This window comes from Carettochelys insculpta, chromosome 2 (assembly GCF_033958435.1).
Source record: "Carettochelys insculpta isolate YL-2023 chromosome 2, ASM3395843v1, whole genome shotgun sequence".
Lineage (NCBI taxonomy): Eukaryota > Metazoa > Chordata > Testudines > Carettochelyidae > Carettochelys > Carettochelys insculpta.
This window is the reverse complement of record NC_134138.1, coordinates 182,853,871-182,870,001: the sequence shown is the minus strand read 5'-3', so window position 1 is coordinate 182,870,001 and position 16,131 is coordinate 182,853,871. Positions and strand designations below refer to the sequence as shown.

General features: G+C 40.1%; 1 protein-coding gene across 1 annotated transcript; it reads right to left on the bottom strand.

Moving 5' to 3' along the window:
* Positions 1–758: 758 nt before the first annotated feature.
* On the bottom strand, positions 759–14,511 carry INHBA (inhibin subunit beta A). Its single transcript, XM_074986038.1, has 2 exons — positions 13,950–14,511; positions 759–1,636 (listed from the first exon to the last, which is right to left on the bottom strand). Exons 1-2 carry the CDS (start codon positions 14,335–14,337, stop codon positions 759–761), a joined length of 1,266 nt encoding a protein of 421 aa, XP_074842139.1. The 5' UTR covers positions 14,338–14,511.
* Between the last annotated feature and the right edge of the window lie 1,620 nt (positions 14,512–16,131).

The window sequence follows — 16,131 nt, the reverse complement described above, 5'->3', positions numbered from 1 at the left end:
TCTTCTTTTATGTTTTTTTTAATTTTTTGTTTTGTTTTTGTGAGTTTTTTTTGCAAACGTAGTGCAGAAGATGAAGGTGTGAACACCTGCGCAATATAGTCCCTCGACCAACATAAGTAAGTGTATGTATTAATGTGGGAGTACATGCATGTGTATCTGTGCATATGTGTACTCATGCGTGTGTATGTAAACACACATGGGCCCACACATGCATATATATGCATACACAGACACACATAGTAATGCACACACGCACACATACAACACATACACTCTCGTTACGTCCTTGGTAAATTGCGGGGAGGGGAGAGGGGAAAGTGCCAGTGAATGCAGTGTTCATACACATGGCTTTTCTAGGAATTTCAATGCCATTTTGGACTCAAGAGTCCAAATTGCTGCAGGTTAGGCAGGCTGCTACCAGGGCTTGAACTGACAGGTAACTAGTAGGGGAAACACAATTCCCCTCGTAACAAATAATGTTTAACATAACTATATAATAAAATATGGAACATATTGAAAGGAAGGAGACTCCTCCTCCCTATACCACTATTCAAAAAGTTTCTCATTCAAGCCCTGTTTATGCTTTCTTATTCTTCCTTTGTCTGTTTTTAGTCTTTTTTAACTCCATGTGCTGTCTTTTTTTTTTTACAAAAATATTTGTTTCATTTGGAAAGATTAAACCATAGTGGGGTCTTTCCTCTCCTGCAGCTTCTTTTCAATTCTCCACCAGACAGGAGGCCTTTGGTGTGGGTGTGTGTCTATGAGCAGCCACACTCCTCTACAATCATATTCTGAATATCCTTCTTGATGATGTTCTGCCCATCGTCATAGTACAGCATGGACATTGGCCGTAGCTTGGTGGGTACACAACATGACTTGAGGTTGGAGAAAGGGCTGTGGCCCCGCATGCGGTAATGGTTGATGACAGTGGAGTGGAAGGATAACGATGAACCAGATGTGCCTGCTATATGGCTGGGGCACTCTCCTTCGCAGTAATTGGCATGGTAACCTGTGGGAGCAATGATCCAGTCACTCCATCCAATGTCCTTGAAGCTCACAAAGAACTGCTTCTTGCAGCAGAGGTTGACTTTGCCATCACACTCCAGGCCCCTTCTCCGTCGTCTGTGCAGGTGGTCATCTGAATGCCGGGCAAGCATCATCAGGAAAGGTCTGTGTGACTGCTCCTTTTCATCTTCTCCTGTGGATTCTCCAACTTCTTTCTCTTTCCCTTCCCCATCATCCTTTTTCTTCTTCTTGCCCAGTAGCACCAGGCTAGCTCCAGTTTCTTGGCACTGATCGCAGGCAATCCTCACATCCAGGGAGCTCTTGCCTTTGTCCAACAGGTATTGAACACTGCTGGAGACAGGAAAGATGTGCCAGGTACTTTTGCGGGTGTCCACTGCCTTTTCAGAGATGAGAGTCTCACTTTTTTCTCCCTTCTGACCTCCATCCTCTTCTGCCCCTTCAGAATTGCCTTTGGGCTGTCTCTGCTGCTGGTACAATCGGATGGTGACTTTTGTTCTGCTTCGGTTGGCCTTGGAGACTTTCAGGAAAAGCCATACTTCAGCATGCTGCACTACAGATAGGTCACTACCTTCCTTGGAAATCTCAAAGTGCAGCATTTTCCTAGGGGTGCCTGAAGTTGCAAAATAAAAACAGAAGTGAAGAACTGGTTAGTATATAATTTTCATTCCTTTGATAAGATTTTATTGTCAGCATATGAATAACATTCCCTAAGTTATGTTTCTATTTAATGTTTTGAGCATTCTCTACTATGCTTTGCTAACTTCTCTCTCACACATCTCTTTGATGTGATTTTTTCCTACAGTGGAAATTCTCTATTTACTGAAGTTTTTGTTTTCCAATTTTTTATCATCATCATGCAATTTTGTTATGGGAGCATTAATCATATATGAAAATTCAGGCAACGTGTTTAATGGAAAATGGGCATTAATTGCTGTGTAGAGGATAATTTTGCTCAACACTTACAATTACTATTGACTGACAGGGGAAGTAACAGCTGTTTAAAAAACAGCCCATGAAAATGTATACTAGCCATACAAAGCTGTGTCTAGTGCTAAAAACTGAGGGTCTAGATCCAGAGCCACAGAAGTTAATGGGGAATTTGCCAAAGTAAGCAGGATCTGGCCACTGGGCTCCATCTCCATAAATCATCATCATTCTTCAGTGAGTTCTTACACCAAAGAACTGTATGCCAATAGTTTCAGACATGTAGCATACTTAGATATCTCTCTTAGCATGGAGACCATCACAGAGCTATGCATTTCAAGCACCGCTTAGTGTTCTGCAGCCAGAAGCTTCATTCTGTGGACTCTAGGTATAGATTCTGTTCTTAATTTAACACAGTGCCCATTGTGATTATAGTGATGGCAAATCCTCCAAGAAATGAGCTAAAGAACTGCATATTTCAGGGGAAAGTTCTCTGGCATAACTGTATAAACTTTCTGGGATGCCAGTGATGATTATGCTGGGGAATGGAAGTTTCTTTGATACAGAACTCGTCTCCCTGGAAGAAGCTAAAATGAATTTGGAGGGCTGCTTTATGATTTGATGGCTAAAGCATGGAGAAGTTAAGAGAGAATGAATCAGCTATTGTTTTGTTTTTTTTCAAGAGAGCTGATTTGTTTATATCTAAGACTATGGCATTTTGATTTGTAGGAAAGTTGGATGTTTTCAGAGAAAAAGATCACCAGCACTCTGAGGGTAAAAGGCTACATGTCTCCTTTCTGGTGCAGGAGGGACAGACAGCAGAGGTTTGGAGTTTAGTGATGTAAAACTTTAAAATGGCTAGAGAGAGATTCCGAAACCGTTATTCAAACTGCCTAACAGGTTGTTCCATGTGTATGACATGTGGTACTCTTCAATGTGATTCAGAGTGTCAAAATTTTGCCCAACAAGGGCAATTGCTGATGAAGACCGAAATGGTAAGAACAAAGCAGCAAAAAGGTCACTTGAAAAGTGCTGTTGCATGAGTGAGGTTGTTGATCTTGGCTCCTAATTAGTTCTCACCACATCCCTTAGCTTTATCCCCATTTCACAGATGGGGAATTTGAGACACAGAGTTTAAGTGACTTGCCAAAGGCCATAGAGGAAGTCCCATGTCCATGTAAGAACTCAAGTGTTCCTGGTTCCAAAAACCTGTGAGCAGCCCACACCTCCCTCTATGCTTTCTTTTTCTGTGAAGTCCTGTCACAGAGACATTCAGCTACTCCAGATGGAATATCCAGGCCAAAGCGACAGTAATTTCCAAATTAGTGTAGCCACAGGACACATTGTTTTCCATTGTTTTTCTTTCCCACTGAGAGTATGAAATCATGAATTTAAATTGTCCTTGGGACATAAAAACACATGGATTATATTAACTGTTTCTTACAGGCTTTGCTGATACCTGTCTCCAAAGAGGGTTAAATGTGGTTCTCCTGGAATTAAACAGGACTGTGGAGTAATGTCAGGCCTTTAAAGGTGTAACTTTTCTCACTTAAAAATACTAAGAAGTTTTGGGAAAAGAGACCAATGAGTTCTATCTAGCTCCTCCAAACCAACAAAACCTTTGAGATGTTGTGAGGTTTTCTGAGGATGGCAGTCACTTGGTAGTAATTAAAAGGTGATGAGTTAGCCCTTTTTGCTGCTGCACAGTTAGCACATATGTTTCCATTCTCTAAAATAACTATGGCAAAGCTGTCTGCTTTATAAGTGCAGGTATCTTTTTGACATAGATAGGCATTAGTCACAACTCCAGATCCATATATGCCAAAATTTTAGAAAAGTTCAGATACGGATCCCAACTTTATAGTTTTCCCAAATCTCTGTAATGAGCCAAACCAAAACCTAAATCAGAGTACCCCAAAATATAGAAGAGTTCTGCATCAGGAATTGAATGTTACAGTCTATCTTTCAAGATAGATTACACATACACCCCCTACATTATGTACCTGTGTAACAGCAGCAAGCAGAATCAATCCTGGGAACCTCTGCAGCTCAGAACATGAGCTTCTTCCACAAGAGTTGAAAGTCAGCAACCTGGTACTTAAGGTTTTAGAGCAGACTCATTATTCTCTAACTAGTCTTGGTGCAACTACATGAGATAAAACACCAAACCCAGAAGGAGAATGGCTTATACCTACACTTCTGAGCAAAGCATTTAGAGTAGTGTAAGTATGCTGCAGGTTTGGATTTTTTCTGGATATGAAACATCCTAAAGTTCAAGGGAATCCAAATCCAGGCTTTTTCTTCTAATGCGTAAAGAGAAAGGGCTTTATAAAGAGAACACTTATCAGGGGGTTACTTAATACTGCTAAGTGCAAGATGCAACACTTAACATTTCTATTCTTAGCATTATAATGGGAGCTGGGAATAATTATAAAGAGACATACTTCCACCAGTTAGTAACCACCGTTATGTTATATGGAGGCAGATAGATAGTATGTATAGCAATCTAATTACTCAGTTTGGATAGACGTTGAACAAAAGACACACAATCTTTTGCTCTTTTAAAGATAATTAATCATAAATTCCAATGAATCACTAGGGCTTGGTCTGCACTTGCCCCCAACTTCGAAGGTGGCATGTTAATCAGAGCAACAGGAGATTACTAATGAAGTGCTGTGGAATGAATATGCAGCACTTCATTAGGCTAATTCTCCCCCACGACAACTCTGAAGTGTTAAATTTCGAAGTGCCGGCATGCGTGTAGCCATGCGCTACTTCGAAGTCCCTTTACTCCTCAAAATTACAGGCATGCTGACACTAGGAAGTCTGACGCTTCGAAGCTGGCACAGGGGAGAATTAGCCTAATGAAGTGCTGCGTATTCATCACAGCACTTCACTCGTAATCTCCCGTTGCCCTGATTAACATGCCCCCTTCAAGCTGGGGGCAAGTGTAGACAAGCCCTAGCACTAATAAAAAATGGACTAATACAGCATGAAGTATTTGACTACCCTGTCAATGTTTTTGCCCTACCTCCCTTTTGTTGCAAAGTAGCATAAGTCTACTTATGAAGTCGGATACCATAATATTACCAACATTATTCAACATGTTTTCACACAGAACTGTGGATTTAAAGGAAAGAGGGAGATGCAAACGTTTCAGAGGGTCCTAATGCTTCTGTATGAACATATACATTCTAGACAGTCCTCAAACCCACATTATTTAGTAGAAAATTCTATAATGGGAAAAAGAAATCTTCTCGTAGGTCCTTTTTCAGAAGACTGGGATTAAACAAAGCTGGAGTTAGCTTTAACAGTGATGGGGAAAAAATCAAAACTATCTTGAACTCACCCCAAATCCCCAGCCAGCTAACTGTGATCTGTTCTAATCGGCTTCTGAGAAAGAACGAACAGAACCAATCCCAAAGTCCTAACTCAGTTTGTACAAAATCCCTCTTTCAAGTAAATTCTCTTTGTAGTCACTGAGAGTTTGGCCTTAATACAAGCAGAGTTAAGAGCTCCAGAACTGGCCCAACATTCATCATCATCTTAGAATATTTTTTTAATAAACCCCTGAATATCCTAAGAGGTGCTACTCTGTTTCAGCAAACACTTTAAAGATTAACAAATTTATGAAAGTAGCAGGGCACAAAAATGTATGCCCCCATATCCTAAAAAAGTTGTTGGTCTTTAAACTGCCGCCAGACTCTGCTGTTTTTGCTAAGAGCTATCACTTCTCAAGTGTTTTAGGTTAGAGGTTCTGCAGTCCCTTTTTTCCCTAAACATTGCTTGGGGATTTTACTTCAGTTAAACACCTTGCATAACTCTTTAGACTCCTGAGTATCCATAAATAACAACAAGAAGTCCTGTGGCATCTTAGAGACTAACAGATATATTGGAGCATAAGCTTCCATGAGCAAAGACCCACTTCAATATACATATATATATATATATATATATATATACACACACACACATACATGAATATACGTAGCCCTCAAATGATAAAAGCATGTTGTAGTCTTATAAATGAAAGAGCAAAAGAGAGCTCGCTAAATGTTTTGGGAGTATCACTTCATCATAACCTCACAGAAATACTTTCATTGTCCTCTTTCTGTATTTCCTTATCTGCTATGGTTGATTTTCAAGGGATTTTTTTCTATTTCTAATCATCCTGCTCCTCCTGCCTGATTCGTGAGGAAAGTCCCACAATCCAACATTGCTGACCACTTCGTCCCTTCAATGCTTCCAAGCTATGCTGACACAATTTTGGATTGTGTTACCACAGGAGAAATTGCTAGGGAAGAGAGAGATGTGTTTATTCCAGAATCCCAGATTTGACAGCCTCTCACGCCTAACTTAAGAAAACATGGGGGTGCTTGTACCTGATTCCTCATCACTACTTCTCAGTTGTGGCCTCTGTCTGAAATAAAAAAGAGGTCATGATTCCAAAGAGCAAAGAGGAGTCTTCTAGCAAAGCTAAACGCACTGGCAAATGTTGTGGAGAAAAGTGAGAAACAGAAATTAAGTGCTTATGTGCTAGGGTAAAAGCTTTTATAAGGGAAGGAATTATTCAGTAAGAGGGAAACAGAGCAATAGTATTTGATATGTTAAAGAGAGTTTGCTAATATCATCTTTCGCCCTTTAGTATTGCTTGCACACCTTTAAGGTCCCGTGCCTGAACATGAAATGGAAAGGGAGGATTCATTTAAATCCTCCATGTACCCAGCTGCTAAAGGCTGTTTATGTCTCTGTATAATGACCTAATATGGAAGAATAATGTTTTTCCACTCCATGGGCTGGGTAGAGGGGACAGGGAAGGAGGCAAATCACTAGAAAGCCCCATGCTGGACGGGGGGAGCGGGGGACGGGTAGCAGACTTTGACACCTCTTCCTTCTTCATTATTGGCTTTTGTGTATATTTTGCCCCCCAGGGGAATGCAGAAGGAAAGCAGGCATGCCACAGACACACAGGGCTTTGCTGATGCGTCCAGGCATTTTGTGGACTCACACAGCTAATTCCTGCTTGGTGCTGCATTCACTGTTCCCGCTTAGGTCTCACAATAGAAGCTCTGGGTTCTCTATTGCTAAAGTGTCCTCTGGGCCTCATGATTCCTTTCCTCGGTCCAGCTAAATTGCAGTCCTCTAGTATCTAGTAAAAGTCTCCTTCCTTCAGATTTACACTGCGCCTCAGGGTATGGTCCTTTGAGTTTCAGCTATATGCACCTACAGAGGCAGGGCCTAAATTCTACTGGTTGAACCTCTCTAACCTGGCACTCCCTCCTCCAGCAACATCTGTAGTCCAGCATTATTTTAATTAGCTGGACAACAACTTATCATGGGTGTGGCCAAGTTTCCCGTGGTCTCATAAAGTTTATTTCCAGCCACCCGTCCTGACTCTCAGTGTTCCGTGCTGTTGTCTAGCTGTAATTTAAATGTCTCCTAAGAGCGCAGTAAGCAGTGGAAGTGTTGGCAACGTGCTAGACCCTGGGGTGGCTGACCCTTGGCTCCTGAGCCACATGAGTCTATTTGCTCAATGAAATGCAGCTCCTGGAGCCGCCTACCCAAACTGCTCACCGCCACTCTGCACCCAGCATCTGGAGGGAGAAGCAGAATGTTGGTTAGAGCCAGGCACTGGGTTAGCATGGGGGGAGTTTGGGGGTGCCTAGCTCTGGGGGAGGTGTGGGCAATCTGGTTAGAGTGGGGGGTGGGAAGGAGGGTGCGGCTGGGAGTGTCTGGCTCTGAGGCAGTGGTAGGGCATTGAGCTATGTTTTATGTTTATTTTTACGTAGATAGATATGTAATGCATGACTCTTAGCACTTTATCCACAGCTATTTTGATTCTTAGCATCTAACTGGTTGGCCCCCTTTGTGCTAGACAATAATGACCTCCCATGGTCCAGCAAATTCTCTTGTCTGGCATCAGTCCAGTCCTGAGGATGCTGGATGAGAGATGTTCATCCTGTACAGCTCAGAAAAGTTTTTTGAATAAAATGTTTAATTTAAACCAAGCTTTTCCTTAATCAAATGTTATTAGACAGTAAAGTCTTTCTCCCTGCCAGCCTCAACCACCACCCATCTAAGCAATTACATGTCTTGGTTCCTACTGTTCTAGCAAAACTTACTCTTTAGATATGGTATTTAACCTTGCCATGGAAAAATGTTCACTGTGTAAGAGAATTTTGTGCCTTTGAATTTCCATTCTTCATTGCTGTTTCATTTTGATTCATTTTTAAGTTACACTATAAGTGAACTATTCTTCCCTACAAAGCAAGCTTTTTTTTGAAGTTGCTAACTTTACTACTGCCTATGTTTAGATGGAGGGGGAGGGGGATTTCTACTGGGTGCCAATCTGTAATTACATTCAAAAGCATCCTTCTCCTTACTCCTCATTTTTGTTCCCCAGGAAACAGAACAAATAAGTTAGTAGAAAGGTTCTTCTGAAGGGAATGAGAAGAGTATAGCTGAGAGAGAATTGCTTGAAACGTTTATTAATAAATGACCACTAAAGCTAGAGGAATTGTTCACTACATACACTTTGTCCAGTGAATTTAGTCCTGCTATCTGTCTGTCAATTATCCCTATTATTCCATGGCAGTTTATGTGGATGTATTTCAGTCTATGAATCAGTTACAGTCATTCTCTCCAATTAATCATTATTCTTTATGTGTGCTTGGTCACCTAAGTCGGATTATTGTGTTTCTGCTCCCAGAATGGATGACTGTCACTCTTAAAACAAGGGGAGAGCATTTCTGGTGCAAATAGCAAATGCCTTGTGCAGTCATGTTCAGATACTCTTTTCTACAGGTAAAGACAGGTATTTGCAGGAGGAACAGCTATTCTCCAAACATTCATGCGAACAAAAACCCATAACCACAAATATTCATGAAAAGGGTCATGTAATAATGTATTATTCCCTCCCTGGAACTAAAAATCCTCCCCTATGAGAGAGTGTGTGTGTGTGTGTGTGTGTCTGTAGGTGCACGCAGGGGGTGCTTTTATCAGTAAGGTTTTTGCAATGTTACATTAAAACTGTTTGTTGTATTGTAGACAACAAATGAGCGATTTGTGTGTGGTTAATAATAATGAAGATTTGATGCTAAATTATCCTTCTTTCCATAGAAATACTGTGCTTTTGTTAGATCAGAGCCAAATCCTGAGCTCACTCAAGTGAATAGCAAAATTTCCACTGACTTTGAATGGATTAGCATTTGGCCTTAAATTACACTGTTAAAACTCAGTTGCCACATCTGAAGAAGTGAGTTAACTCACGAAAGCTCATGCTCTAAACTTTTCTGTTAGTCTATAAGGTGCCACAGGACCTTTCGTTGCTGCTACAGATCCAGACTAACACGGCTACCCCTCTGATACTTAACACTATTGATATCACACACAGGAACAAATGCTCATATCCACACTGAAGGACACCTGAACACACATCTCTGCACACATTCTGACCAGTTCATATACACACATATACCTATGCGCTGACATGCTTCCATTTACACACAGGCATGCATGAGAATGCGCATGCACAGATGCTGATCCAAGCACCCATGCACATTTACACAGAAACATTACGTGCACAAATTCATGCATACATGTGTCTACGCTAGCATGTCCTGGCACATATATGTACATGAAAATACTTATGCACACTTCTGCACATGTACAAGCAAATGTGCGACCACATGTACCCAGCTGTATTTTCAGACACAAGTTCACATATGTTTGTCTGCACACAGTGGTGCTCTCTTTCCCATACCTTTTCTAGACTAGTTCTCACCTTCTCAGATTCACCTGCACTTTCTTTAACTCTTCACAACCAACTCAGCCCCTAGAGAAGTTTCTCATTTTGTTTCAGTTAAACATATTGAATTAAAAGGGGCTTTCCTCTCTTGGAAGTAATTTGCTTTCATTTGTTAGGCTAAAATCTTTGATAAAGAATGTCAAAGTGGAAAAAAAATCAAGGGAAAAAGAGATTTGTTTTCTAAAAGCCAAGGAGACTGCATTAGAAAAAATGTGATAAAATCAGCTCAGCTGATGATTCACGGTCACATTTTTCAGAGTCTGTTTTTTTTTTTTTAAATCATTCTGATCTCTCGATTTCCAGAATGTAAGCATACAACATTTTATCAGATTTATCTTTTCCCTGTTTTCCTTACAATAGATTATTTTGGTAGAGTTCTACTTGAGTCTTTTAAACTAGATGGGAGAAACAAGATCTCCACTCAGAGGCTACAGATAAGCACAAAGATCTTTGGCATTCAGGATCCAATTAGGTACAATAGCAACTTGCAGGAAGGTTCACTTGCATTAACCAAAACGCCTTTGGAAGAGTGTGCCCTCTTGTGGCCATTGAGTACTTTAGTGAGCACAGAAGGATGTGCACCTAAATAAGCGTCTTTTAAAAACAAAAGTGATGAAACAATTTAAAGAAGGATAAATTACCCATCCTGCTCCTTCCCTGCTCCTCCCTACCAAACACCTTGCTGTTAATGCTAGGGCTGGCTCTCTGTCTAGCAAAAGAGACATCTGAGACTTTACTGTCAAATGAATTCATGTCTAAATTTGACATGAACTGACGCAAGAAAAGGTAACACTGATGTGAATAGCTATCACAAATCTCATTTATTTTTGGCATCTCTAATAACAAGCTTTGGGATTTCAATGCTTATAATTCCTCTCCCTTACCCTGTGGCTGATGTTAGCAACCCAGTCAGTGCTGATTTAGTTGCTGGGATCAGCATATGCGCACGGTATTATCCCAAGGCACAGTACTTTGACTAATAAGTTATCTACTTAAAAAAATAAAGGGGTGAACAATGAACCAAATTTTATAATTATTGCTTATCTCAGCAGTGGAAACTTGTAGGCTCTGCTTGTGAACATATATGCCTACCCATTCTCCCCTCCCCTGCCCTTTTTCTCTATCACAACTTTTAAGACCTTGAAGTAAATCACAAAGTTTTGGCAAAAGGATCTTCCAGTAGAACTAATCTTGCTCAGTACTCATAGTACTTGATATGTAAGTAGAAAGTCATTTTCTTGTTTTACTTGTTAGCATGCCAGTGTGCAGCAGGATTCTTTTATAAACTTTTGCCCAGTACTCTTGGTTATTAGTTTTACAAAGATGTGCCTGGAATTGTAGTGGTGAAAAGTAGCAGCCAAGAATTCTGCTGATCTCACAAATATGAGGACACCTGTGCTTTAAATGAGTTCACTACATTTATTTCCCACACATCATCATTTTTCGTGTCCTCCGCTATTTGCATTTTAGTCTCTCTGTTTTATAAAACATCAGCCTTAACAGAGATTTTGAAAACTAGATTATACGCATGGAGTAGCAGGTTTGCCATTTCATTTTCATTGTAGATGTGTGTGCAATACCTGTGGATGATTTCACACTGGCAAATGAAATATCTCTTTTTATGCTCATGAGTACACAGTTCCTGAGAAGGAGAAGTGTAAGATGTGCATGGTTATGCCCACACAAATAAAATCTAAATTCTTACTCCTATTTTTGGCACCATTTAGTAGGTATAACTTGTGTCAAATTTCCATTCATTTTCATTGGTTCTCGATAGCTTCCTTTTTAGCTGATGGTGGTTTCTGGTATAGAGTAGAGAGAATATTTTTGGCACTGGGAAGTGCCCATGGATCTGTGTTCTATTCCTGGCTCTTCCACACACTCTGACAACCTGAGAGAAGTTACTTGAATGCTTTTTGCCTAAGTTTCCACATGTGCACAACAGAGAAAAGAATACTGCTTTAGGACTTCCCCTCCATCTTTACAAGTAAGTATGTGTCAGCGAGTTGATGTCAAGCTTAATTACATCATTAGTGTTTGTATAGCACTGTGAGCTGCATGGATAAAATGTGTTACTGAACTGTAAAACAGTATTAATAGATCTTGAATTTATAGAGGAAAATTATGTGTTCAACAAGTTAAAGATCTGACTATCAGGAATGACCCTATCCCACAGATATTATTCCCTACTGGGTTTCAGTTTTTTGCATTATAAACCCAAACTCTCATGCATGTTTAATTATTCAACACTTTAAAAAAATCCTTCTCTCTCCTACCAACTAAAAGTCCAGCAGGTATAGAAAAAAGGCCAAAGACATCTTGTAGAAGCTAACTCCCATGACTCCAAGAAGGTGGAGTGCCTCAATGCAACAAAAAGGCCAGAGGGAAAAAACCTAGCTACCGCCAATCTTGTTAAATTAATATTGTTGTTAAGAATTAATCATTATATAGATGTAAATTAATCTTGTGTGCATGAGCGTTCAGTAGTTTTTATCAGAGAGATTGGCAGCTGGACCATTGGCCAATCTGTGGGCAATGGCAGAGGTCTTTGTGGTCATGTGACTCTGAGCCAATTGGAATAAGAATTGCAATCCAAGACTGTCATGTTTAATAGGCATATATTCAATTCAGAATTATTTTGCATCAGGGCTCAGGAAAGACAGTCGTGAGGTTACAAATGGTTGGGACTCAGAGGATGAACAGAAACCACCATTCCTGCCATATGTGTTCCATTCTACTTAGAGAGAGGTTCTGAAACTTAGGTGGGGCACCTGTTCATTAGTCCAGTGATTTGTTTGCATCTGTACATTCATTCCTTAAACAGGCAGAAAACCACAGCCGCTTCTTGTGTTCACTTGCATTAAGATCTTCTACCCAATGGTCTGATATAGCACACAAGGGAAGAGAAGCATGACTCTTCCTGGTGAAAGACCTGATAAGGGCTGCATTGACAAAGGACACCAAAGGCAAGGGCTTCTTGTATAGTTGGAAGCCATACAGCCGGCAGGAATGTCTGCTCTTAAAAGCATGCACACTTCTGTGCATGGCTTTCCTGCAAACAGAACATCTGAGTCAACAGGTTTTCAGGACTGGAAACTCTGAGTGTCGTCTTAATTGTTTATACTGCTGCAGCAAACTTTTAAACAAAAATGCCTGGAGTTCCTGTGCATACTTTGCCTACCATATGCTGTACCAAACAAAACAGTGACATTCTTTTAAAACTGTCTTGGCAGCAAGAAAAATTCTTTGGCTAGACTGCATTATAAAAAGAGTTGCTATTAGCAATTTCATACCTTTCCAGACTGATGATACATCTACAGCAAAATACAAACGATTTTATGTATGTGCATAGATACTATTATACTGAGTTCTCTTTCTACTCATTTAGAGGAGAATGTTACAGCTGTGTTCTGTAGGCACATGCTGAGGCTTTGAGCAACTAATTTGCAAAGTATATACACTGAAATTATTGAAATTTAAGAGATCAGAATAGTCCAAAGTGAACATGGTCACTTTGCATTCTTTGGCAAGGAGCACTTAGTAACAGAATCTTTCCTTTTTCTTTCTTTTTTTTTTCCCCCAGCCTGCAAAAGTCAGCATTAGAAATTGGATCATCTGCAACTATTTGTCTGGGTTCTATTGGAGTTTATCTGACAGTCACTGAAACGCTTTATTGCCTGGGATGCTGTGCTAAATTAAACAACAAAAATGCCCTCTCACTTGTGTTAAGTTAAATATGCTCCATGTGGTGTTTTACCCACTGATATTTACTTTTAACTAGGAAGATTTATTTTTAAGTAGTATCTAAATACCGTTCTTTTGCCCAAAACTTTCTAAGTGGTTGCAGCTTTTCCCCCTTCACCATCAGCCCCAGGGTCCAGTACCTCAATGCAAAAGCTGTGGTTTCACAAGCACAGTTTGGAAGATTCCTGTGCAGCCCCACTTTCCACTCAAGACTGGTTAGATAGCTTCCTTATTGTTTGGCTTTCTGAGTTTAGCAAGTGTAAGCAAGTAAACTGCATCCAAGACTATAGCAGGGAGACTCAAATTCTGTTACAACCTTTTCATCCTCACCATCCTTCCCCTTGGCCCTTTAATCTGACAGAGAATATTATGGATGGGTAGAAGAAACAAGTTAATTGCAGTTCTGGTATAAAATGATACTTTTACAGTGTTTTTTTCTAGCACTCACCTGATTCTGCAAAAGTGATGATTTCTGAAGTTTGCTCTGCAAGTTCATTCATTTCTGCTCTTCTTCCAATGTCATCCTCTATTTCCACATAGCCATCCTCTCCCACCTTTCCTACATGGAGTTTTTTTATGGCATTTAAAAGTGCTGCCTTGGGCACCGGCTGAGTGATGTTCGGTCTGTCCCTCAAGTGCAACATGTTCAGTATGTGCTTCTTTACTGCTTCCACCATCTCAGGCTGTGAGCTTGGCACATCCCTTGAGAGCGTGGCAAGAGCACATGATGGGCAGTCAGTAACTGAACTGTGCCCCTCAGATCCTGGAGTTGGAGAACCTCTCACTATAATCCAGCAAAGCGCCAACAAAAATTCTCTCTTCAAAAGCAAAGGCATCCTGGCAGCAAAAGTTGTTGTGATTCCCTTTTTAAAAAGGCCCTGCTTTTCCTTTCTCTTCACTCTCAGGTCTTTTGTTGTTTGTTTGTTTGTATGTTTGTTGGTTCGTTTCCCTCCTCTCCTCTTCAGCAAATTCTCTGGAACAAGAATAGAAAGTTTTCTGTGAAGTTTTGTTTGCAGGTTCCCTCTCTGAATGCAGTAAGTGCTGTAGATGTTTGTGGCTGTCAGGGAGAAGAGTTCTGACTCTGTCTCAGAGTAGGAGAGAGACACAGAGAGAGAAAGAGGACGGATTGGCCTAAAGTGAGTGAGTGAATGAGAGAGGGAGGGAGTTTTGTGTGTGAGTAAGGGCTATGATTAGGAAAGGGGGAGGAACAGCCAGGCTGCCTTCCTTATGCTCATTGCTCCCTAACCCACACCTCTCTTCAAATATCACCACTCATGTTTTCTGCCCTCCCCCATCCCTTTTTTAAATCTCTTTCACTTATTTTCACTTTACTCTTTCTCTTTCTGTGTGTTTTCTGATAAAATTTCCTTGCTATTCCCCATCTTTTCTTTATTATTAATTATTATTATTATTTCTTCGTCAACATCACAAGCTTAATGAAACAGGAGAAGTATGAATGAAAGAAAAGAGTTAACCCTTTTGATAAGCATCTTGCTGTTGCTCTGTCCAATATTAAAAGGACAGGACCACAGGTTAATAGTATGTGAGGGAGGGAATGAAGACAGAGGAGCTGAATGTCTGGAGCTTAACATTATCTTGCCTGGAATGAAAAAAAGAGAAGAGATGCTACTTTTCTGCTTACTGTTGAATGCTTAAAGTCATCAACCCTGGCAAGAGATTTGAAGGGAGCAAAATTAAACTTACTTGTTTGCTTTGGGAAGGCTATGAAGTACTTCGTACTTTTTCCAGCTGCCAAGTGCAGCAAAGCATAGAAAGCAGGAGGCAGTACAGAACATGCGCCTGCCCATCCAAATATATCCCTAGTTCTCCCCTAGTGTTCACCCAGAACTTCTCAGATAGAGTCAGGTATAGGGTTAATCAAGTAATGACTGAAAAGGGCTTGAAGATGAAATTTACTGGTTAAATCCAAAAGCCCCAGTTCAATTTTTACTCAGTCTTAATCAGGAAAGACCCTCATTAACATACATAAGATGTTTTCTAGGTTCGGCCCTTTGCTTTTAGAAAGCACTTTTCTTTTGTTGCATTCACTTAAACCCATATAGTACAATCATGACATCAGAAGAAGTGATAACACAGAAAGAGTAAATCTAAAATACTATTAAAAGCCAGATCCTTCACTAGTAACCATATGCCAATTAATACCAGCTGTAGATCTGGCCCCATATTTAAAAAACATTATCCTTGTCAGTTACAGCACCTCATGTTGCCATGACGTTTTATAATCTTCAATTCTACTCACCTTAGCAATCTATGAAGAAACACTTAAATGAGACAAGTTCATTAGGTCTTGAAATGATAATGAAAAATTTAAAAACTGGATTTATCACTTCAAACTTTCAAGATTCATTCTAACTACCTTTTAGAGATATCTTTAAGATCACTTTGGTTTTTTCCTTATGTGTGTGTTCCATTTTATGTACACACACAAAATTTGTGGTTTTGTATATGGTCTTCTTATTTCTTACAGCTAACAAAATTCTGTATATTGTCATCAAATGTATTTTAGTGGGAAGAGGTAAGTTATAAATGTAAGCATTGTGAGATCTGTAATTCCCGTAAAACAACTAAATACATGAGATCTGAGAGAAAGGGCAGAGAATAATGTAGTG